We start from the raw sequence: 22,760 nt of genomic DNA on the forward strand, positions 1-22,760 counted from the left end.
CCTCCCTGCCTCCCTGCCTCCCTGCCTCCCTGCCTCCCTGCCTCCCTGTGCCCGCCCCGCCGGGGCAGAGCCGCCCGCGACCGCGCCTAGCCGGGGCACCGCTGCCCGCGCTCCTGCCCGCCGCCCCCCGCCCTCGCACGCCATTTCCTGTGCTCCGTGTTTACTTCCCGGTTCAAACCCTCCAGTGGGAGCGATCGGCGCCGCTGCCTGCGGAGGGAGCGGGAGGTGAGGGGAGCGGCGGGGTGGGGGACGCCGCTCCGGTGCGGTGCGGTCCTATCTCATCCCCGCGCTGAGCCGCCCGCCTCTTCTCTTGCAGGTGTACCCGGAGCCGCGGACGGAGGGCGAGTGCCTGAGCAACATCCGCGAGTTCCTGCGGGGCTGCGGTGCCTCCCTGCGCCTGGAGGTGAGTCGGGGCTGGGGGCGCCCGGCTCGGTCCTGGGGGCGGGGGGTTTCTCGCCCTCCCTTTGTGCCCGGGGACGCGGCTTACAAGATGGTGGCGGCCGCCCCTCCCCTGGCTGCGGGCCCGGGGGGCTGCGGGGAAGCCGCCGCCGTCCTCCCGGGGCTGCCTCGGTGGCCTCTCCGCGGCGCCCGATGCGGCGCGGTGGCGGCCGCGCCCCGGCGGAGCCGCGCTCGCTGGGCACGGGGCGGCTCGGGGCGGCTCGGCTCGGCTCCGGGGCCGGGGTGCGCCGGTACCGCGTGGAAGGGCCGCGCCGCTCCTCGGCTGGCGCTGGGCGGGCAGGGCGCGCCCCGTCCCTCTGTCACTGCAGACACCGAGTGCCGGGCAAGGGGCTTGCCTGGCCCCGGGGCGCCTAAAACCACTGCTGTTCTGCCCGAGTGAATGCTTGGTACGTATAAATTGTGTCCGATTTATTCCGATTTATTGCTCTGGAAGCACAGTGGTCGGCTTGGAGAAATTAAGTTGCCTACAGCCGAGTGAAATGCTAATTGAAGAAAATGGCAGGTGCTGCTTCTATTTAAATTTGCGTTACATAAAAGCCCAGCAAACTGCCATCTTTTCCGAATGTGTGTTCGCAGGGTTGCAGATTAGGTTCTCGAATATTGCTGGTATATTTAGCTATAGCAAGTACATACTGCTGTCGAGTTTACTTGATGTTGGTGTGTGGGAAGGAACTGATGAGATTAAAAACAGGTTTCAGCTTCTCTGCATTGGAAAGTGAGAGGTATTGTAATTTCAGTTCTTGGAGACATTTTTTTGGGTGGAAAAATTGGTTTCTAGGGCTTCTGAACTTAAATTAATGTAGTGTTGCCTTAATTAATTCACAGGGTCTTATGGTACTTCTGGTCTTGCCTGTGATTTTGCCAGCCAGTAACTGAATGTCATTAAAAAAGACTTTGATTGCTTCCTGGAGGCCTCTAAACAGTGAAGTATCATTAGTGAAATAAATGATACTTACAGGACTTGCCCTTAATCTTAGGTTCCCTCATGGATAAAGATGGAAATTAAGACCTCTTTTAGCACGTGTCTTGTGAATAAGTCCTTACATTTTTACCTGCCTTCCCTTCTCCCCTCCAAATACATAGAAAATTGCCTAGGATTTCTTGGGAGAGAAACCAGATTAAGTCCTAAAATACTCAGAAACCAGGTTCTGGGGTGAACAGTGCATTATGTCAAGCATTCCTTTTTGCTTTGGAGCAGCTGTCACTCCCATTTGTCTTTTCTAGAGCTGCATTGAGTTTTTCATGTTTTGAACATTTATGTGTGAGTAGACCCAAACTTCAAGTGGTAGGCATTCATGAATTGGAGAGCACTGGGGAAGGAGGTACTTCAATGCAGAAATAAATTGAGTGTTGTAAATGTCAAAGAGGGGGAAAATAGCATTAATATCTTCCCCTCCCCTTTACTAATTACCTTCATTAAATCTCTCACAAAGCTTGAAGCTATTGCAATTGTGACAGGCTGGGCATAGTTACAGCATTGCAGTTTGGTCTCTTTTCTAGTTGCAGAAAGCTTTTGTCAGCTCTTTTCCTTGGGGTGACAAGAAAATGATTAAAAGAAAAAATAATTTTGGCCTTGTTCTGAGAGCCTGAATATTTTTGGGAATAGTCAAATTGTTAACCTGGCCTCAGGGGCTTCTCAGCAAGACTGCCGGAAACACCTTTCTTACGTGGAGGTAACTGGCAGCAGTAGCTTCCAGCTCAGCATGTTGGAACGGGAATTACTCCCAAGCTACCAGAGAGTTCAGAAGCTGGCAAGAAGGGGCACAAATGCTTGGGCTTATGGAGTTCTTGTGCGTGTATTTATGGTTTGTACATTGTCTGTTCCCTGTTGTTTTCTCATTAATTTTTCCAACCCCCTAACTGTGGCTAAAGATGGCAACCCGGATTCAACCAGGGAGTAGCTGGCAGGGGCCTCTTGGCCATCCGCTGGTCCTGGGCTCTTTCCCGTCCCTCCCTTAACAAGGTGTGAGTCAGCCCTGGTGAATCTGTGCCTTCCTCACTGTGGGAAATGGGGAGATGCCACAGCTCCCCTGTGCAGGGTCTGTGTAATGCTTCCTGAGTCACCATCAGGTTTAGAGATTGCATTGAGTGAAGAGTGTGAAGAGCATCTCTGGAACCACTTTAGGGGATATTTTCAGAGAGGGCAAATTAGCTAACAAGGAGTTGGTGGTGAGTACAAATATTTGACAAAGGGGTGGATATGTATGTGGTACCTTAAATAATAGAAACATTTGGACAATGTGGGTATCAGAGAAAGCTCTAGGGTGATGTGGGGAGATGTGACATTATTCTGTGCACTAATGTGGTGCTTTTCCTAATAAATATTCCACAATGTGGAGTTTTCCGTGACTTGTAAGGGTTGCTCTTGAGCCTTACATTGAATCTGAGTTATATATAGTGGGATCAGATGATTTCTCTGTAATTCTGTGAGCCCAGTAAAAGCATGGTAGTGGTTTGATTAGCCTAAGATCAGCATTGCACAAGCACTTTTTGCTCCCAGATCTGAACTGGTCTTTGGAAACAGTGGTATTGTATTTTTATGAAGTCATGTCAGAGCTCCTTGTCTTGCTGGAGCTCTGTGTCTCCAGTTTTGGAGACTTTGTTATGGCATGTTTGAGAATTTGATAAACTGCTGTGGTTAATGGAAAGTTGCACAGCAGTAGCTGGCTTCTTAGAGATGCTTTCATCTGTGGATCTTTTTATTAGAGGACATGATAACTTCGGTTGTTTTCCTATGCAGAAAATAACGGGCAGAGATGAGAAAATCTGTTGGTTTGGAAATGTGCTGGTGTCTGAAAGCTGTTCTTATTTTCTTCTTCTTGCTTCCCAGTAAGTTTGGGCTGTTAGAAAGATAATAAAACATTCAGAAAGGGTATTTCAAATTCTAATGAGAAGGATTGCTGTTCCTCAGAGGAAACCAATGGCTCTCTTCCCACACTCCCCAGTATTTTTTTGATCTTAAAGGTTCCAGAGAAAAGAGAATACTTGATTTGGAGCTTGCAGCAATCTTTGTAAAGCAAAGTGTGATTCCAGAAATAACCAGAAGAATGGTCTGCAAGTATTGGGTTTTAAAAATTATTTTTACAGTTTTCTTGTATGCAGATACAAGGAACTGTGACCTATTAATGAAAAAGTCGTCCTAAGACCTCCACCAGGGACTGAATTTCTGAATTTTTTTTTCCCTTCTGAAAACTGTCAGTGTTTCCTTAGAATAATTGTAGTGTTGAGTAGTTTATTCTACTTTGAGCCTTCAGTGCTGTTGCTGAATGTGTGTATAGATGGAAGAGGCTGTAGAATAGTCACCTGTGTTGTCAGTTCACAACTTACTGTGCACCTTTTCCTTAAGCAAACAGAATATTTGCTATATACTGTTCTTGCCATTTTTGCTTTAAAGGCTGTTTTCCCACCCAGTTTTCTCTTTGGGTGGGAAGACATTTAACTGTACTTCCTTCCGAGGAGCGTGACCTGCTTTTCAAAACAGGGTCATAGGTACTTGTTGTACAAGAGGGACTCTGTTCTGGAAGAATATGGGTGGATATGCATAGGTAAGAAGGAACTCACTGCAGGTATATCTTCCACAGAAGTCTGGCAAAGGAGAGAAAAATGAAAAAGTGGTGACTTATTTCTACCTGAGCCGTAGCAAGTTTTGCCATTATGATTATCTTGTACCTGTGTCATGTTACTCTAGTTTTGTTCTCTTTCAAAGGAGCTTGAAGGAGCTTCCTGAATATAATGCTGTCTTTTCTTATTCTTTGACCAGAGCTGTTTGACAGCTTGCAGGACCAAAAACAGGCCCTGGAGAAATCACTCTATAGTTCAACAGCAGTGAAGTTTGTTTGAGGAGCAGTTGAATGTAGAATAATAAACAAAAATAGGTTAATGGAAAACCATGTTAGTGTCTGGTGTTTAAAGGGCAGAATGCTTGATATATATCCCGTGAACAACACCATGGTCTGTGTGATCAAATTCCATAAGTAGCACCTTGCAGGATTTTTTTGCTGGCTTTAATCAAATAAAAGATTAGTGCTTGCTTATCTGCAAATATCTAACGTTAACAGGTTTCTTGAGCTCAAAAATATTTTGTGTTTCTGACTTTTTTACTGATGAGTGAGATAGCAAATGCCTAATGTAAAAAGAAGCCATGGATCTGAGACCCTTTTCTCTACCTGCCAAGAGACCTGTTTGCCTCTAGGATTCAAGGATGGTCAGAGGCAGCAATGCCAAACCCAGGACTTTATAATAAACTAACCAAAGAAGAAATAAAGCAAACCTGTCAGTCATACACAGTCTAAGGAGATCCTGTGTTTGTATATTATAAAACCTCTTGTACAAGAGGGATTTGCCCTTAAGGTTCAGAACACTGTATGCAAATTTGTGAAATATAATTCATAGTTCTCAAGATTTAATCAAGATATACAAATGCTTCTGAATGTCTCTAATGGAGCTCTGGCCATGGGGAAAAGTTTGTAAGGGGTGCCAGTGTCATTCTGTTAGACCAGGTAATCTTTTGGGCGCAAGGGTGCCTGCCTGTCTTCTTCCCTTACACGCACACCTACCATAGCAGTTCCTCTGTTAGGTGATGCTTCTTTCCTCTGAGCCTTGCCCAGTTCTTTAGATCATTATGGCTACAATCCTTCTAGCAGTGTGGACTTGGAAAGGTATTCTGCCAGTTGGCTTTCAGAGACCTGTTTGTGTAAGGAAGGTGTAGAGCTATGCTGCTAGTGTGGATGGACTTGGCTGACATTCACTTGTCAGTGATTTAGGAATAAATAGGTTTCTAGTACTGAAGACCTTTATGCCAGTCTTATGACGATGATACAGAAATTAAATTATCTATTCCTTTCAGCCCTTGTTCAGACTATCATCTTTATTTTGTCAGGAACAATATTCTTTAGATTTGCTCCTGGGTTTATTCCAACGCAATGTCTTTCTAACACAGAAGGTGTGCTGCCAAATGCCTTCATGATTCTTAAATGTTGTAAACATTTTCCAGAATTTCAATGTTTTAAAGATACCATTCTTTGCTTACAGACTGCACATTGGGAAGTTTTATTTGGAGGCTGAAATCTTACTGGTATATTTTTTCAAAAGGGATAAGTTGCATCTTTTAATTAAGATATGTCTATTGTATTCCTCCCCCCAACTCTCACCTTAATTTCTACTTGTTCGCAAAACTATTCTGAATATATTTCAGATATTGCTTACAGTGAAGTGCAGTGTGTCACTGCAACTTGTCTTGTACATACAGACCTCCAAGATGTGACTACTTCTCTCTCCTTCACACCCTCAATTTATATAGTTTCTCTCATGTGTAAATATGTGTTTTTAAAGACAGGGAGATACTGTTGCTTGACTATTTACATTGTTTTCATAAGAATGGCTTCTTCTGATACAAAGTATTTTTATGATGCACAGAGTAGCAGGCCTAGGACTGAGTCAGTGTTTCATGTGTTCACCAACCCTTTGTATTCCTGTTGAAGAGAAGCCTTTGAATACTACTTTAAGGGTATCTTACAGATAGAATGGTGGAAAAATAGTAATTTTTTTCTGAGATTAAGCCAGTTCCTCATCTTGTATACCATTCATGCATGGTGTCATGGTAGCTGAGAAGGTGACACAGAGAGGCAGGAGCAAGCACTGGACAGGGAGGAATGGTAGTATCAGAAACTGTTGGAGTTTTATTTAGTAAAACACAGTCTAAACCACAAATGTGCATGGCAGCTTTTCAGATCCTTACGTGGCTCCCTTTTCACTTAAACCTTCCTTCTCTTTCCATGAGAATTTATTGCTTGTGATTCTGCCCAGCTTGTTGCATCAGCAGTAGCATGGTATTGTGCTGTCACCTCTTGACTAAAGTCACTCCAGTGGCCTTCATTAGAGGCAAAGAATGAATCTCCTGATTGGGTACATGTTCGAAAGCCCCTGATATATGATAATTTTAAAAAGACTAAGTTATCAAGTAACAAAGGTGGATTGCAAGTGTGTCTTTGTAACAAATAGCTGGGGAATGTGGTAGGGGTTTTTTTGGTGTTTTTGGTTGTTTTTTTTTTTTTTTTCCACTTGAGGTCTCTGTTCAGTAGTTTCCAAGTAAAAAATAATTTTGAAATTTTGAATTGGGCCATGAATATTTTAATTCCTGCCAGTTCTTTTGTATTGCACGATTTGTGGTACTTTGAACACAAACACATAAGACAGTGTGCATGTAGAGAGTCTGGCACAATGGATTTATCATGGGTGCACATTCCTTTCTTTGCTGCATGAAGCATATGTGATGGTGAGGCTAGTGAAACATCCAAAATGTTTCAGTCACGTCTTGGTGGTCAACATGTACAAGGCAAATTGAAGTGACACAGTAAATATTAACTAGTCCTCCTGGTTTTGGCTGGTATTGAGTTAATTTTATTCCTAGAAGCTGGTATAGTGCTGCATTTTGGATTTAGAGTGAGAATGATGTTAGTAACTCACTGCTGCAGTTGTTTCTGAGCAGTGCTTACACTAAGGCAAAGACTATTTAGATTTTTGTGCTGTCCTGCCAGGGAGAAGATTGGGGGACAGGAAGTTGGGAGGGGATCCAGCCAGGTCAGCTGACCCCAGCTGCCCAAAGGGATACCCCACACCATGTGGTGTTATGCTCAGCACTAAAACTGGGGGGAGGTGGCTGGGGGGTGTCCACCTGCTGTTTGGGGACTGGCTGGGCCCTGGTCAACGGGTGCCTGTGCATCACTTCTTTTCTATATTCTTTTATCATTGTGGTTATTTCCTCTTCCTTTTCTGTCATATTAAACCGCCTTTATCTCAACCCATGAGTTTAACCTTTCTTTCAAATTCTCTCCCCTATCCCACTTGTGGGAGGAGCAGAGGTTGGGGGATGGGTGAGTGAATGGCTCTGGTGTTTAGCTGCCTGCCAGGTTAAACCACAGCACTGGTACAGATCTGTTCAGAGTAGTTTTGCAAATGAGTTGCTCTGTGGTTTGGGAGAGGCTTCTGTGCAACTGCTTCATTTGTGGTGTTTGTTTGGATCTTGAGAATAAAATGAACCTTCATCTAGCAATTAAAATGTATTGCACTATTAATTGAGAATGCACAGAAGACTTCAGTGTTAAGCTCAAATATAGCAAACTGTTTTCACAAGAGAATTTCAGTGCCTCTTTGATAGGAGTTAATCATGTGAGGGAAAGTGTGAAAACTAGGAAAGTTGGAAGAAGAGGATGGGTAGAGAGAGTTGGAGGGTTTTGAGCAGAACTTCAGAGTCCTTAAGGCATAAAAAGGGAGAAGAGTCTGCTTCCTGATTTACACTGTTCTCCTGACTTGTCAGAGGTGTTCTTGCTCTTTGATTTCTTTAGCCTTCTCCTGCCCTCCTTCGTTGTGAAGTACAGTGAGGAAGGGCTCATCTGCTGCTTTTCTGAAGGGTGGGAGCTGTGGGAAGGGGGGCTCTTCTGATTAGCCCTGAGCAGGGAGCAAGCTCTGCAGAGGTGGTGGGAGTGCCAGGTGTGAAGGCAGGTCTTGGGAGGAGAACAGGCGAGCTGCTCTGTCCCTGTCAGCAAGAGAGCAACAGCAGGGATGGAGACAGCTTCGGGACAGTGTTGCACCTGCTATGAGGCCAGTGGTCAGCAGGGAAGTGCATTTCAGAAGTCAGATCTTGTTTGTGTCAGGACCTGCATGCCTTTTTACTACCCAGAGGATGGTTATGGTCTTGTTAGTTGCTGTTGTGATTTTTATGAATACCTCATGAAGCTGGACTTAGGAGGTCTGAGACTCCCTCTCTAGACACACACTTCTCTTTAATAGTTTTGAGATTTTTTTTTTAGCTGGCAAATATACTAAAAATAGAAATGTAGATAAATCTTGCACTATACAACTACACTTGTGTATACTGAACACAGTTACTTTGTTATTAGGAGTCAGATTGTTTCCCAAGCATGTGTGACAGAGGAAAAACAAAAAATATACAAAATAGGTTATAGGTGGTGGTATATTGTGTGAAGAAAACTTGAGTGCCCACAGACCTTAATGACATAACACTGTGTTTTTTTAATGTGTGCTTTTGTACTAAGAAGGTCCTCAGATCTGAAGTGCATCCTGCAGTATGTGAGATGTCAGTGCTTAATCTCTGCAGGAACCTGGAAAGCTTTCTCCTCTTGTGACAATGACTGTGTTGCATCATTTTGGCAAGGGAGGAATTCTGGCAGAGCAGTTGGCTTTGAAGCTTACCTCAAATGAGGACTACGCAGAAGAGAGTCCAGCCTGGCAAAACAGGCTGATGCTTTTGTTTACTGTCATCTCACCAGAATCTTTTGATTTTACTTTGAACTTAAGAGTCGACATAAATTACTTCAATTATCTGTAAATGATGGAGTACCAAATATAGGTCTTTTGTGAGTTGCTCTGATTTCTTAAGTGCTTCCAGCTTTGCAACTGTTCCTGACTTCTGCTTGCATGTAAATATCCTGGCATGTGTGGGAAAGGTGATATGCATTCTGCTGTGGAGAGTAGTTTTCACAGGCTTGATTTTTGAAAGATGGTGTTGATGAGAGTGAAAAGTGCCTTGCTCTAATTAAAAGGAAAAGAAATATTAGAATATGGTGATTTCTCCATTTCCTTAAGGGGAGTTATCTTACTGTGCTCAGCTGAATACACAAATGGCTCTAGCACTTGCATGTTTCAGCTTGAGCCCTCTGTTTCACTATAGTTAACTGTGTTCAGGTGTTTCGTCTGATGCTGGGTTGGTCCTGTCAGTATTACTGGGAGCTGGAGTTTGCCTGTGTGAGGAGCAGTATGTTTTTTTGACACTGCTAGCTTTTTTCAGGTCTTTCAGTTTTTCAGGAAATACTGAAAAATTCTGGGTAATGGGGAAAATTGTAGTGCTGAAAACCTCGGACTCTTGTTACTGAAAATAACCTGCCTTCAGCTGTGTGCCTCATACTCCTCCTCTCGGATGAAGCCAGCAGGATCCAGCTGGCTGGGTAACTTGGGGGCAGGTTAGGAGGGAAAATGAGCTATGTGGGAAAATGATGTGGTGTTTCAGTAGGTGGCAGTCCTCCTCTGAATCAGTCCAGGGCCAGTGGTGAGCCTGGTGACAGAGAGAGGCAGAGAGAGAAGAAAAAAGAGGGAGCAAAGTTTTTCTGTCAGTGCCATCTTGTGGGCTAAGTGCAAATACATGAGCCTGAGCACTGGTGCCTTGGAAAGAAGAGGGGTATTCCTTCTCGTGCAGGGCTGTCTGCCTGAGTGGTGTCCCGAGGTGGCTCTGCCCTGCTGGCAGCTTTTGCTGGGAGCCTGTGTATAGGCAGCCCAGCAGCTGCCCTCTTTACCTTTGTGGCCAGGAGGGTGAGGGTGAAGCATTCTTGGGGTACCCGTTGCTTTCTGAAGGGCTGGGACTAGAGGCTCATTTTTAGCAGATGAAATCCTGATTTATTCTTTTCTCCCCAAACTTCAGCTGAAGTTACTGACTTCTTCCAGTTCTTTGACTATTGTTAGCCATGCTGCTTTGAATGGAGTGTTTAGGAACTGTTAAGTAGCAGTTCCTTAGAGTCTCATTTACAAATAAAACATTAAATACTGAGCCAAGCTCCTTTGATACAAATCCTCGATGCTACTTGCTTCACCAGCCCTATGAAAAGTAGTAGTGCAGCTTGTGCAGTGCAGTAGTGCAGGTTGTAGAACAATACAGGAAAAACTAGCAGTGGGGGAACCCAAAAACAAATACGTGCCATTGCTAGCTGACATACTTCCTGTTTATGAAGGGCATCTTCACAGATCCTCTCCTGCTAGCGCTGAGTGATTTTTTTAATTTCTAGATTTTTAAAAAATTATTCCCATGCTCTCCACTCTTATTTTCTACCCCTACCCCTGACATGTTTTCCTTGAGGAGGGCAGAAGACTTCTTATCGGAGAGAGGACTAGTGATGGTTAGTGAGAATGTGGTGAGGATATGCTTGATAGTTTTTGCCAGATATATGCTTGTTAAATAACTTGCAAAGTTCCTGCCTGATCAAGTGTTCTCAATGTGATGTCCATTCTTGCTTCACAGCAGTTCCCTAGGCTGATTTGCATGATGTTTTTAGAAGAGTGTTGGCTGGAGGTGCCAGCAAAAGCAATTCTCCTAAGCAAGTACTGCTGAAAACCAAACCACTGCCCTAGCTTTAATTATCTCTTCTGTTTCCCCCTTCCCCTCCTTCTTTCAGTTCCTCTCTGAAAAATTTCAAGAATAGGTACTCCAGGTATCTGTTTTCCCGTTGCCCACCTGCCTGGCAGTGACTGAGCATGGCAGAGAAGGGCACACTGGTTTAGATCAATGTGAGTTGCAATGGAAGCACCCCTAGCAAGGCATCTGTCTGTTCCATGTTTTACTTTCGTAACAGAGTTGTAAACTCTGGCAGCAAGTGTGTACTGCCTGTATATTACTTTTACATCATCTAGATGATGAATTTACATTATGCTTCATGTTTATTTCTAAAGAGATACAAGCAGAAACATCTTGTTTTATTTTTAGATGATCTGACAGACTCCCAATGAACTGTTCATTGCTTCCCTGCCAATCTGTGGGTTAGATTTTTCTTCCAGTGTAACCAACCCTCAGAGCTGGATTGAGTGACTGGCACAGAGGACACAGTGGAGAAAGGAGGAGTCTGGGACATCCTCCATTGACAGCAGCAACCCAATCTAAAATAAACCTTTACATACTTTTTAACTGGAGCAGTCTATTCTTCCAATGTTTTGAGTTCATTCAGTCAGTACAAAGCAAAGAGACTGGGAGAGGGGGTGGAATTTATCACACCCCCCCCCCACTTGTTCACTTAATTAATGAATAAAAATGAGGTAAAAAAAAGACAGTTCCTGATTCTTAAGTCTCTTAGCAGAAAGTGCTGGAAGCACATGGTTTTAAGTCATCAGGCACAAAGATTCCTACTTGTGAAATTAACTGGTTTTCTGTTCAAACATATTGAAGTGCTTTTTTTTTTTCCATGTTCTATATGTTTATTAGCTTCATAGGGTGCCTTCAAAATGTACACTTTAAGCAATTAGCATGTTTTGTCTAAAAGCAAGCCTCTGCAGAAATCATGACAGTTCATCATATTTTGTTGTTCAGTCAAAGTCTTTTGTTGTTAAAGCATTTAAGTCATATATGTTAAAGTATTTAAGTGTGTGGAGATAGGATAATCGCTCACTTTTTTTTCCCCTAAAGATTGATGCCAAATGTTTAGGAAAGTGTTTGAATTACAAACATGGAACAGGATGTTAATCTGTACTAATCTAATCATTATTTGAATAGGCCATTTAAATCTATCCACCCTGTGGGCTTGTAGCAGCATAAAATAAATTACAAGAAAATGCATTTTCACACCCTTTGCCTTAGGCTAGTTGTTCACCCTGGTGTCACATGAACATTTTGCAAAAGGTAAACTTCATGGATAAATGCAGCTAAAGTTATTTTCTGTACTTGGCAATAAAACTGAAACAGTAATTCTTCATTGTTAGAATACAAAGTTGTAGTAATTACCTGACTTTGATATTGTAAACTGCTGATAGTTAAATTGACCACATCTACGTATTATTTATGGCCTAAGTTAATTAGTTGGCTTGGAGGGCTCAGCAGTTTTGAGGATGCCAGTCAGCTAGCTGGTTTCTTTCCTGCCTGTACTTGCTTATTAAGATGGATTATCTCTTAATTTTTTTGCTAGTATTTCTTGCTAGAGATATTTAAAATGTCACTATAGCATTCAAAACTAAGTGAATGAGTGTAATTTTATTTGTAGCTGTTGTCAGCAAATGCAGAAGAATGTATATGTGCCTTTAAAGCACTCAAAAAAATCTCAGGTCTTGGGAAAGTACACTTTGAGATAGAAATGAGAGACTCTTCTAACTTAAAATGCTGCAGTCTGTTGTCCTCAATTGACAAACTCAAAATTTGGGGTTGTTTTGCACAGGTGTAAATAAACCAGCTTTTGTATTAGTTTAGTTTAAAATAGGTAGGTGTAATACTTACCTTTGTATTGTAAAAGCATTGCAAGACTAGAACAACCGTAGACTTAACTTTTGCACACCACACTTTCCTCAGTTCCATTTTTGATGTGGATGTTACTAAGGTTTTGACCAAGAAATTGCTGTACCAAACCCAAAAAGCGTTATTGGCCCCCCTCTGTATGTGCATTGTGCTAAATAAGTAATTGCTCAGTTTTTTCTAGGAACCTTGCCTAGTTCCAGCTGGAAAGCTGTTCATTGCTCTCCCTTTATTCATTGGCTGGTCTCAGACTTTTCTTGGATTTAAGTATTAGTTCAGAGGCAGAGTTAGTAGCTGTTGTGTGGATGTAGTGCTTTCCACAATACTTTTTTTGATTTGGTTTCTGAAGGAGTGGTATTACCCTTGTTTCACGGTGCTTGAGCTGCAGCCTCCAGTGTGCATGGTTTCACACAGCTCCTCTGGGCCTCAGTTGGAGCTGTGAGTGCAAACCTGAGGCAGAGCAGGCTGAAGCCAGGCTGTGGTCCTAGGGCAGATAAACCATTGTGGCAGTAGAGCAGCGGTGACACGTGCTATCATTTGCCTATTTCTTGCCCATCCATCATCTAGCATGGATGCTTGGCAGACTCCAAGGTGAGATGGTGCAGGAAGGTCAGCTGGTAGAAGTAACCCTACTAAGTTGCTTTCTTTCTTACCAAATTGACCTTTTGGAGGTCAAGAAAGAGCTGGGGCTGGCACAAAGTGGGAGGGTAGATTATTGTACAGTGAATATGTAGATCATCTTTAGGCGATCCTAGACTTCAAAAAAAGTACAGAGGCAGAAAATTCTCTGTGGCAGCTTGGTGATGTGTGGGAGATCTGCTGTGTCTCCGGATCAACCTCTGTACCTGAGCTGTCAGCTTATCTGCCAGTGGCGGTAAGCTCAGGTTTCTGCTGTGTGCTGAGCTGGGAAGAGACAAGCATGTTCTCGACTGCTGTGTTTTCTAAGTGTTGATAGCAGAGGGATAATATGACTTGGCTTCTACACCAAGATCTTAGTAACTTTGTTTCTCCTCTCCCATTCTCTCTTTCTTGTTGGCTCCGTTTTTCCACTTGTATTTTGAGTTCTGATGTTCCTTTCTGCAATGTTTTCCTAGGTGGCTTGCCTCTGTTTCCTCACTCCTGTCATTCCTAGGTTAGCATCAGCTGTCTAACCCTGATTTCTGATGTTTCCAAGGTCAGTGCTGTCTCTGGTTGAAGAGACAAGTATTTTTGTATCTGTTCTAACTGCTTACTGTAGACCAGCTCTGGTGCTGGTCAGGTGCTTGAAATGCAGAGAACTACTCCAGGAAAAAAACCGGATTGACTTAGTTTTCAGCTAGTTCAGTTTGTTACAGCAAAGTGGGTGATGGGCTCAAAAACTAATGGGCCAGGGAGAGTGCAACTTTGTAGCTGACATTGTAATTAAAGCAAGAGGGTTTTGCAAAGGTTGCAGGTCTCTGCAGCACCACCCTTGCCTTCTCTTGGCTTCTGCACTGTCTCATGGATCCCAGCTGAAGTTAGTTATGGAGAAGCTTATTTTATGGTCAACAACAGAAGTCTCTCCAGAGGAAGACCTGTGGTGGGTAGGGTCAAGTCTTTAGGGATACAAAAAAAGACAGCATTGACCCAGACATCTGAAAAATAGTTTCCTAAATTTAAGTGAAGCATACTCTGGCTGTGTCATTCTTTGTCTGCCATGCTCTCCGTCCTCATTTCTGGGCGTAGGTTTTGTTTCGCATTGTTTGAATTGGGCAGTTGCTTTCTCTTGGAGGTAAAGCTTGTCAGACCTCTCTACTCGTGCCTCTTAAGAGACTTGAACTGTTGGGGTGGATGTACTGCAGTGTTCAGTCCTTCAAATAGGGCCTTAATTGTTTTACTTCACTACTGAAGTAGTGAAGTGCTGAAGCTGGATTGAATTCTACCTAAGTGCTGCCTGTAATTGCTCTCAAGTTCAATCTGTTCTTGGTAGTAGTTAAGGCAGGTCTTATCAAGGAGTGTCCTCACTACCTGTTGAATACTAATAGTTTCATTAGATAAACTACCCAAGGGAAATAATTATATTTCCATGGCAGTGTCTACCCTCAGGTAACTGGTGATGCTTGAAGTGAGATAAACTGAGGTTTGTTTGAAATAATGCTGTTTTTAATATTAAGGCAACTTTTTCATCTTTGTGCATTTCTTCTTCTGGAGAATAGGGAGGCTTTGTAGTCCAAAAGAGGAAGCCTTGGGTGCCCTTCTTGTGAGTTAATGAATGACATGAAATCACAGCATGAAACTCTCTCCTCCTTTGCTTTCCTGCCTTTTAAAAAGCCTCTCTGAGGGACTTTATGCAAGCAGATGCAGCCTCCTCACAGGCAGTGAGCTGTGGCTTGTTTGACATTCAGAGAACTTGCTCTCAAGCAACTTGGAGAGAGCACAGCTGCTCACCTGCTCTCTTGGCCTGAAGAGATTTTGACAGAATACCTTGGCCATTAGTTAGGGTGGCAAGGTGGCACTGGGCAGGAGATACTCTTATGTTGGAAGGCCCAGTGGCTTCTAGTACTATGGAAGTTAAATTGTTCAGAAGCACTCAAATCATGGCCTTTAAGGTGGTGAATTGCCATGAAGCAGGACTTGAATTGCTTTGGTACGATACAGACATTGCATTATGGCTTAACTCCATTTTAAAAGGTGGCTTGAAGTTTGGGATTATGGTTTGAAAGTCTGTCTGAAAGGAATTGCATGTAAAAGGTAGTGTGAAGACCATTGCTTCAAGCTTTGAGCACAGTCTTCATGGGTAGATTTATTGTTGGGGTACCCTAAAACTGATTATGTTGCAGGGCACAAATATGAGGAGTGTGTACTGAATGTGTACATTATACATGTATTGTTTTATCAGGTGTGTTGTTTTGGGCAACAGTCCAATTGGTGTGAAATAGTGCAGGCTCTTCCAGAAGCCTGGCAAAGGGTTGGGCAAAACAAATTTTGCTTAGCAGATTGATAGTACAGGACAAGAATATTCAGTCAGTTCTTAACAAATGAGAACTGCTCTTTAATAGTTACTTTGTGTCAGATTTTTTAAAACTGTATGTTTCTTTCCAGAGCTACTGTTACTAATTAGAGGTTAAACCGAGTGTTCTCTTGGTATTGTTCACTAGGAGCTGTGATCTGTTGGAAAACTTCAATATTGTCCTAACTTGTGCTTTGTTAGCTTCATATTGTTTCTTGCAGTGTATTTGAAAGTGTTTCTCACCCACAGAAGGTGAAATTTTTTTGTTTTGGTTCTTGGAACACAAGTCACTTTCTTGATGATGTTGTCCATAAAGATAAGATGCTGGCAGTACCATTTTGAGTAGCAGTAACACTTTTAGATAACTTTGCTGAAGATTTTTAAGCAATTCCAGTTTGTTGGAGCCGTGTCTTTGCCTTTCTAAATGCTTCTGGAGCATCCAATTGGAGAGATTTGCTTAACTTTTTAACCTGTTTCTAGAATGGCATATTTTACTCCATTTTCCATACAAGATGTGACGTTTCCTTTTGCCATGCGCAGAGCACCTTTGAGTGTGCTCCTCTGAGGGTGGATCTTTGTGATCACTGCTGTAGCTACTGCTTTTAATAAACAGCCTTTTGCTTTTCTATTTCATTGCACTGGCATATTCTATGTTAATAAATCAGTATGTTTTGCAGTTTGCATGTCTTGTAGAAGTTAGATTTCCAGTGCTGTATGACTCTGGAAATAACTGGATCTCTGCTTTGGTGTCACAGCTAAAAGGTTGAAGTCTTGAGACTGATGTTAGTCACATTAGTGATCTCAGCAGGAATTTTACATGGGATTTTTGGGGAGGGTAATGGAAATAATAAGCTGAAAATGTGCTCTTTGGCTTGTTCTGAGACTTGAGCTAAATACCAGCGTTACAGCCATTTATGGCTTTACAGTGATGAATTATGTTTCTGAGGATGCTGTAGATCCATGTAGTTTGGTTGGTATCCTTTTATCTGAAAGTATTATGTAAATTATAGTTTCAGTTCTAAATGCTTCCCTGTAGGGGTTTCAGTTATACTTGAGGCCTCATCCTTAACTCAGCAAACTTGACTTTGCATATTAGAAAACTGCGAGCCTCCCACAGAAGTCCCATTAGTATCAACTTCAACTCCACAGTATCAACTGTGAAGATGGGTCAGTATAATAATCCATAACTTGTTCTTCTAGACTAAGGCTGACTTTTTTGTGGTATTTAAATAGCAAAGGTTAAGTGGGGAGATACATTAACATGTGGGAGCTATCACATGAAATTTTTATAACGAAATGTTACTTCTGTGCCATAACTTTAACATATTGGTATAGTGGTATTTCTTCTTGCTAATCTCCTTGCTATCATTTAAGCCTAGGCATAATTGCTAGCTAATTTTGAAGTGGTACAAAGTTATGTCAGTGTTTAGGTGGTGCATTTAGTGGTATTAGCATTATAGTGTTTGCCTTTCTTACGGGTGAACAAGGTCTGTTGCCCATCTTGTGCTGTGACTGTGGACAGCTCATGTGAAATCAGGTAATCCCAATAGGCCACAGTCTTAGACACAGCCCTGCCACTTTCTGTGGCTCACCCTGTGATTCTGTGAACTGTTACCAGGTCCCACACTGGAGAGGTGTGGGGGTACACCTGTGGGAGGCATGGAGTCAGCACTGACCATTGGAGTAACATGGTGCAGTTAGACTGAACTAGGTAAAATATTCTTTCAGTCTTCTCAGAGGTAACTCCTGTCATAATATTTCTGTATCTTCCAGTATGACAATTTAACTGCTTAGCTCACATTTTAAATCCCATAATAATTGTGAAACAAAATTTGATGCATGGTTTTGAGAATTTGGGGAATAAATGCTAATTACTGTTACTCAAGCAGTGTTTTACAGAGGGTTTTTTTGTAGTAACTATGCTAGCATAAGAAGCTTCTTTTGCCTAACTTGGTTTTGGGCATTAAAAATGTAGAAATAGTTTTACTGTCTTCAATGACCTCAGGATAACTATGCAAGTTCAGATCAAAGGTTAGCTTACCATGTCTTGTGAGATGTGGGTCTGTAGTAGTTGCGTGGAAGAAAACGTAAAAAACCCAGACGCCCTGATAAAAATAGACCATGATACCTTCTATTAAGTCTTCCCAGCTTCTGACAGCCCATAGCTGAGGAGCTGCTTGTGGAATCAGGGGTGTATTCCTATATATTTAACAGCTCAATGGACCTCCTTCTATGGCTTATTTAAATAGCTTTCTAAAGCTTTCTTTTTTGAGCTCTCTTTATCTTCACAGCATCCTATGGCAGTAAGTTCCATGTCTATTTATGCATTTTATAATAATTTCCTTTTGTTTGCTCAGCTGCTGCAGCTGTTGGCAGTGGGTGCCTTTATGTCAGATGTTCTCCACGCTATATGTGAGTTCATATGGCATTAGGGTACTGCACTAAATCCCATCTCTTTCCCAGATGAGCATGTTCAGTTTTTTTTCCTCATGTGAATACCATTGCATTAATTCAATTGGTTTAAACAGTTTGTATCTCTGTACCCTTTCTTGTTTTGTAGTATCACAGTGGACCACAGCTGTATTTAGGCTACAGAAATACTATGGAAATAGTAAAAAAGTCTGTTACCTTTGTGTTTTCTAATTTTCCAATATTCTTTTTCTTGGACTTCACGACTTGGCTGATTGTTGCTCTGAAGTTGTTACCTCACTGTTATCTTTTACTTGCCAGTGTGAATAGCTAATTGAGAACTCATTTCTGCACAAGTGTAATGATGGAGCTTGGGGTTTTTTTTCCTATTATTTTGCCTTGGGGTAGGTTTTGCATTTGTTGGCACTGGATTTCACCCCCACTTTAATGTTTGGCTGTGGAAAACATTGTATGGTGGCTCTTGGCTATGAGTTCAAGTTTTGACTAATTCAAATAATTTCATATCCTCAAAGTTCTCTCTTCATATCTTTTGTGAAATTGTGGGTACATTTTGTTGGGTAATGTGGCTCCCAAGTTGGATCTCTATGGGTCACTTTTGATACTCCCTTCATAGTGAAACCCAGTTGTTTGTATGCAGGCTGTTGTTTGTTTCTTCTGTAGCACTTCTGAATCTTCAAGAGGAGTGTCCTAGCTCAAATTACCTTTGTTTAAAATAAAACCAACCCTTGTTGTGCTGTCTTTTCAAAGGATATTCAGATATGATGTATTAACTGAACTACCCTATGTTTGGCTAATTGCTTCAATTGCTTTGTTCTACCAAAGCAATGTTAATTCTCTTCTATTTCCCTATTTATGGAAACCTCACAAATTCTGGTTTGTTTTTTTTTTTTTTTTATTATTATTAAAGTTTTTATCAGTTTACCAGGCTTAGGCATTTGGTTTAGTGGTCTATAGATCTCTGGATCTCTTCCCTTATTTCCTTCCTTGATCTTTAAAGGCTTGGTTTGTGTTTGCTGCCTTCCATTCCTCTGCTGCTGAGGCTGTGCCAAGTATTATGTTCTTCACTGTGGTTAAAATTTCAATGTAGTGTTTGAGTTCTTTTACTGGCAGGTGTCAGGGAGTCCTGGCAAATCACAAAGGTGCTGTGCTTGGTCACTCACTATTCTGTGAATTGTAGCATCAAGATGAATTATATTTACAGCAGTGCCTGGGAGAGATGCTATATTTAAAGGAAATGGAGTAGTCTGCCATTTCAAGACTTAACAGAACTTGTTACAAGAAAATGAAGGAATTGAGTCTGTGTGAGGTGCAGATAAATTGACTCTTCTGTCAACAGAAGAGATGAGTATGTGAGGTTGGTATGATCTTGGTAACAGGCAGCATGGAGAAAGTGGAAAGGTTGTTTGCTATTTCTCCTTGCTCAGGAGCTAAGGGTTACTCAGAAAAAACCAAGCAATTGGCAAGATCATAACAAATGAAAGTATGTGATTCTTCACCCTGTAAAGCTGTGCAAATGATTTCTGTGCGTTTTTGTAGAAGTTGAAATTCTGAAGTGAATTAAGAAATATAAAAAATCTATTTGAGACCTTTAGATGCAGATAGTACCTGAGTCAAACTGTTGGAAAAAACCACGGCAAAGTATTACAATGTAATATTTGGCTTTCTCTATTCCTCCTTATTGGCAAATCTGAGACACAGGTTTTGGGCCTGAATAGGCTGTCACTGATTTTTAAGTGCTTGTTCTGGTTCCACAGATGGCACCCCTAGATGCTGCTTGGAGGAGTGTATGGGCCTCTGCAGGAAATCCTTGCTGTTGAGGAGCAGCAGTTACATTAGCAAAAGAGCTCGCACCAAAACCATCTTTACCAGTCACTGAACTGCTGTGACTTGTAAAAGGACAAGGTAGCATACCTGAGTCCTCCACCAGAAGTCCCAAGCTCTTGTGCCTGTGGACAGACATTCCTGACTATACAGGACATCAGCGTACACGGACGTGGACTCCTCAGCGTTGGGCACCTGCATTCAGGTGATAGGATCAGGGTGTCCCTGTATGGTTGGCATTGATCTGATGGTGGCTGAGGCTTGCTGTGTTCAGTGGGTGGCTGTAGGAAACCCAGGACCTGCTTTCTGGATCGGGATGCTGGATCAGGACCCAGGCAGCACTGGTGAGGCAGTGTGTGTTGCCAGTGAGAGGCTGGACTGAGGACTCTGTTCTGTGAAGGTTGGAGTGGGAGCAGTTGTGTTTTGGAGAGGGCACTGAAGTTAAGGTGTCTGCAGTGGGGGAGGTGGTGAGGCTAGAAGAACCCTGGACTGTGGAGATGAGGCTGTTAAGAAGGAACTAAGATAAACTGTTGGGCCTGACTGCTCATAGTATCACCTCTAGCTGCCCTTGTCAGCTTGGCTACCCAAGCCCATCATATAGTGTATCAGCTGATAAATCAGAACGATCAAATTCTTGCAATAGCTGGTTTCTTGAAGGAAGTTATCTTTATTTCTTTCAGATTGAATCCCCAGGCATTACTATGACTAAGTAGAATTGGTGTGGATTGAATTTTTGTGGTTGCTTGTAACCTGATAGAGGGCATCTTTTATTAGTTTGGAATGTGGAAATTTTTATAGATATTCCCATAAACGTTAAGTTTGAATTTCTTACAGAAGCTTACTACTGAATGATGCTGAATGATTGGCTGTGGCTGGACTGTAGCTAAGTGTTTGGGCTGTTTGTTTGTTTGTTTTTTGTTCCCCTGACAGATATATCCCTCCCATGCATTGGCTCAAGTGCTGGTCTTGTCTGATACTGGACTGGTTTAGCTCATGAAATTTGCAGCAAGCTTTCCACTTGCTGGATTAGTTTTCTGTGAGTTCACTTTAATGGCCCCCTGAGTGAAAAGAGTATAGGGTGGTGTGAGAGAAATTTTGGAAGATTTTACTCCTGAAATCTTGCACTGATCTGTGGGCTTGCAAATCCTGAGCAGGAATGGTTTACCTAGACCCATGCTGCATGTCTCTCCCTGAGGTGTCTGTCCTTCAAAGAGATGACTTGTCTGCTGGCCTGGCAGCTGCTGGATGCCCTCAACTTACAGGCTGTTCCATTTAATTGACTTCAGTTTTCTGTCTTCCTTGGCCAAAGGTACGGGGCCCCCCGGCTGCCCAAGCAGCTCCACCAACCCTGCCAGGGCAGGAGTGGTTGGTCACCACAGCAGGTGGTGGTGAGGCTTGTCCCTGCTTCCTGGATAAAGTCCTCTGCCTGCTCTTGCAAAAGGAGTGTTAAATGGTGGAGGATGCTGCATCACAGTGTTGCAGGTACCTGCATGAGAGAGGGAGAGATCCAGCCCTAGGCCCCTTTTTAAAGAGTATTTGTACTGGCAGGAATCAAAATGGTAAACTGTGAATCAAAAAGGGTGTGCTTGGGAGGAGCTGTAGCTCAGGGATTTGCATACAGCTTTGTATTCTTTAGTCAATTTTTAAAAGGGAAGTATTGAAATGAATTTACTCTAGTTGAAACCTGAAGTGTTGGTTTTGGGGCTTGTTCATATCTGCTACCTACTTGAGAATTACTTTTTTTCTGTTTTGTGATTCTAAATTAAATGAAAGTTTTAACAAGCTATATGAAAATTGAGTAAGCTTTTATTCTTAATTTTTGGCACTTTCCACAGTGTATTAAGGAAGCAGTTGAGATTTCTGATTAAATTCCTTCTTACTAGAAGGGTGTAACATTTATTTTTTTCCTTTTTTTTCTTTCATTCTTGCATTTCTGTGTTATCTTTATCCCCCTCTCCCACTTTTTTCCCCACATGTTCAATCACAGTCAAGTCCTGACTGTTGTCAGGATATCAATTCCCCCTCAGTCTTTCTTCTCTGGCTACTTGTACATATTTAATGATACAAGGATTGTCCTGTTTCTTCTGTTAATATTTTTATTTTTACAAGTGTGTGTGCACACAGCAAAATGAGACTCCCAAGCTGATAAGCAGTGGGGGAAATAAGTGCACTTGAGGTCAGTGGGTCTGTGCTTCTGGGTCGTGCTCTGTAGTTCATTCTCCATTGATGCTGAATCGGTGCATCATCTGATCACTTGGCTGCACACATTTGTTCCAGATGAAATGTGAGCATGTGATGGCATTTAAGTTGTGGTTAGAGCACGTGGTAGTGTAGTAAAACAGCCAGCATGCTATTTTAGGAGGCAGATGATAACCTCATGTAGTACAAAATCTTTTGCAATAAGATGCCTCCTTTCAGCCACCTCCAGCTCTTGCTCTCTGACATGCTCTGGGCGTGCGTGTGTCTCTGAACGCTGCTGTTCTGAACAAGTCTGTCTCAGCAATCCTACTGTGTCTGTGTGTACTAGTTTGAAAACAAACCAGTGGGAGGCACTAAGTCAGAATAACAATTTAATGGAAATTAAAGAAAAGGGGAAAAAAAAGGTAAAAGAAAACACTGTCAAACTGACAGAGTCAAGGTACAACCTGACACCCTGTTAGGCAGGGTGGTGGTAGCAGTCTGGTAGAATGGTGGCTGCAGTCCTCTGAAGCGGTGATCCTGTAGTAAAACAGTCTGCTCTTCCTCAGGAAGTCCAATGGTGGCTGTGTAGCTCCTGTCCTCTGGAAATCCAGTGGGAAGCCGGTGTCTCTGGTGTTCAGCCTCAGATTATATCCACGATGGGATGCTTGGTTCCTCCCTCTGGGCGGAGCATCTCACAATGGGGTAACGAGTCATGAGGCCAAGTGTTGATTAGGCTCATTAACAGGAGAATAGTCCGGAGGGAGTTATCTCTGAGTCAGGTGGCAGGACAATGATGGGCAATTAACAGAAAGATAGTCTGGGGGGAGGAGGCAAGGAAACACTGCCCCACCTGGTTTCAACGGCTCCTGAGGATGGTAATAGAATACACTGCAACCCAGGACA

At 42.6% G+C, this 22,760-nt stretch overlaps 1 protein-coding gene across 3 annotated transcripts in view; it reads left to right on the forward strand.

Moving 5' to 3' along the window:
* ARHGEF7 (Rho guanine nucleotide exchange factor 7) overlaps positions 1-22,760 on the forward strand; it is a 123,657-nt gene that overhangs the window by 14,916 nt on the left and 85,981 nt on the right. For 2 of the 3 annotated variants that reach the window (XM_042038687.1, XM_042038694.1), the window contains exon 2: positions 317-403. In XM_042038687.1, the coding sequence (XP_041894621.1) occupies positions 317-403 (87 nt within the window). Of the gene's footprint in view, positions 1-112; positions 226-316; positions 404-22,760 lie in introns of those variants that run through there. The other variant, XM_042038713.1, reaches the window with a different exon arrangement.

The sequence above is a fragment of the Corvus kubaryi genome, unplaced genomic scaffold (assembly GCF_017639235.1).
Source record: "Corvus kubaryi isolate FWS band 111438036 unplaced genomic scaffold, C.kubaryi_AGA036_p1.0 133, whole genome shotgun sequence".
Lineage (NCBI taxonomy): Eukaryota > Metazoa > Chordata > Aves > Passeriformes > Corvidae > Corvus > Corvus kubaryi.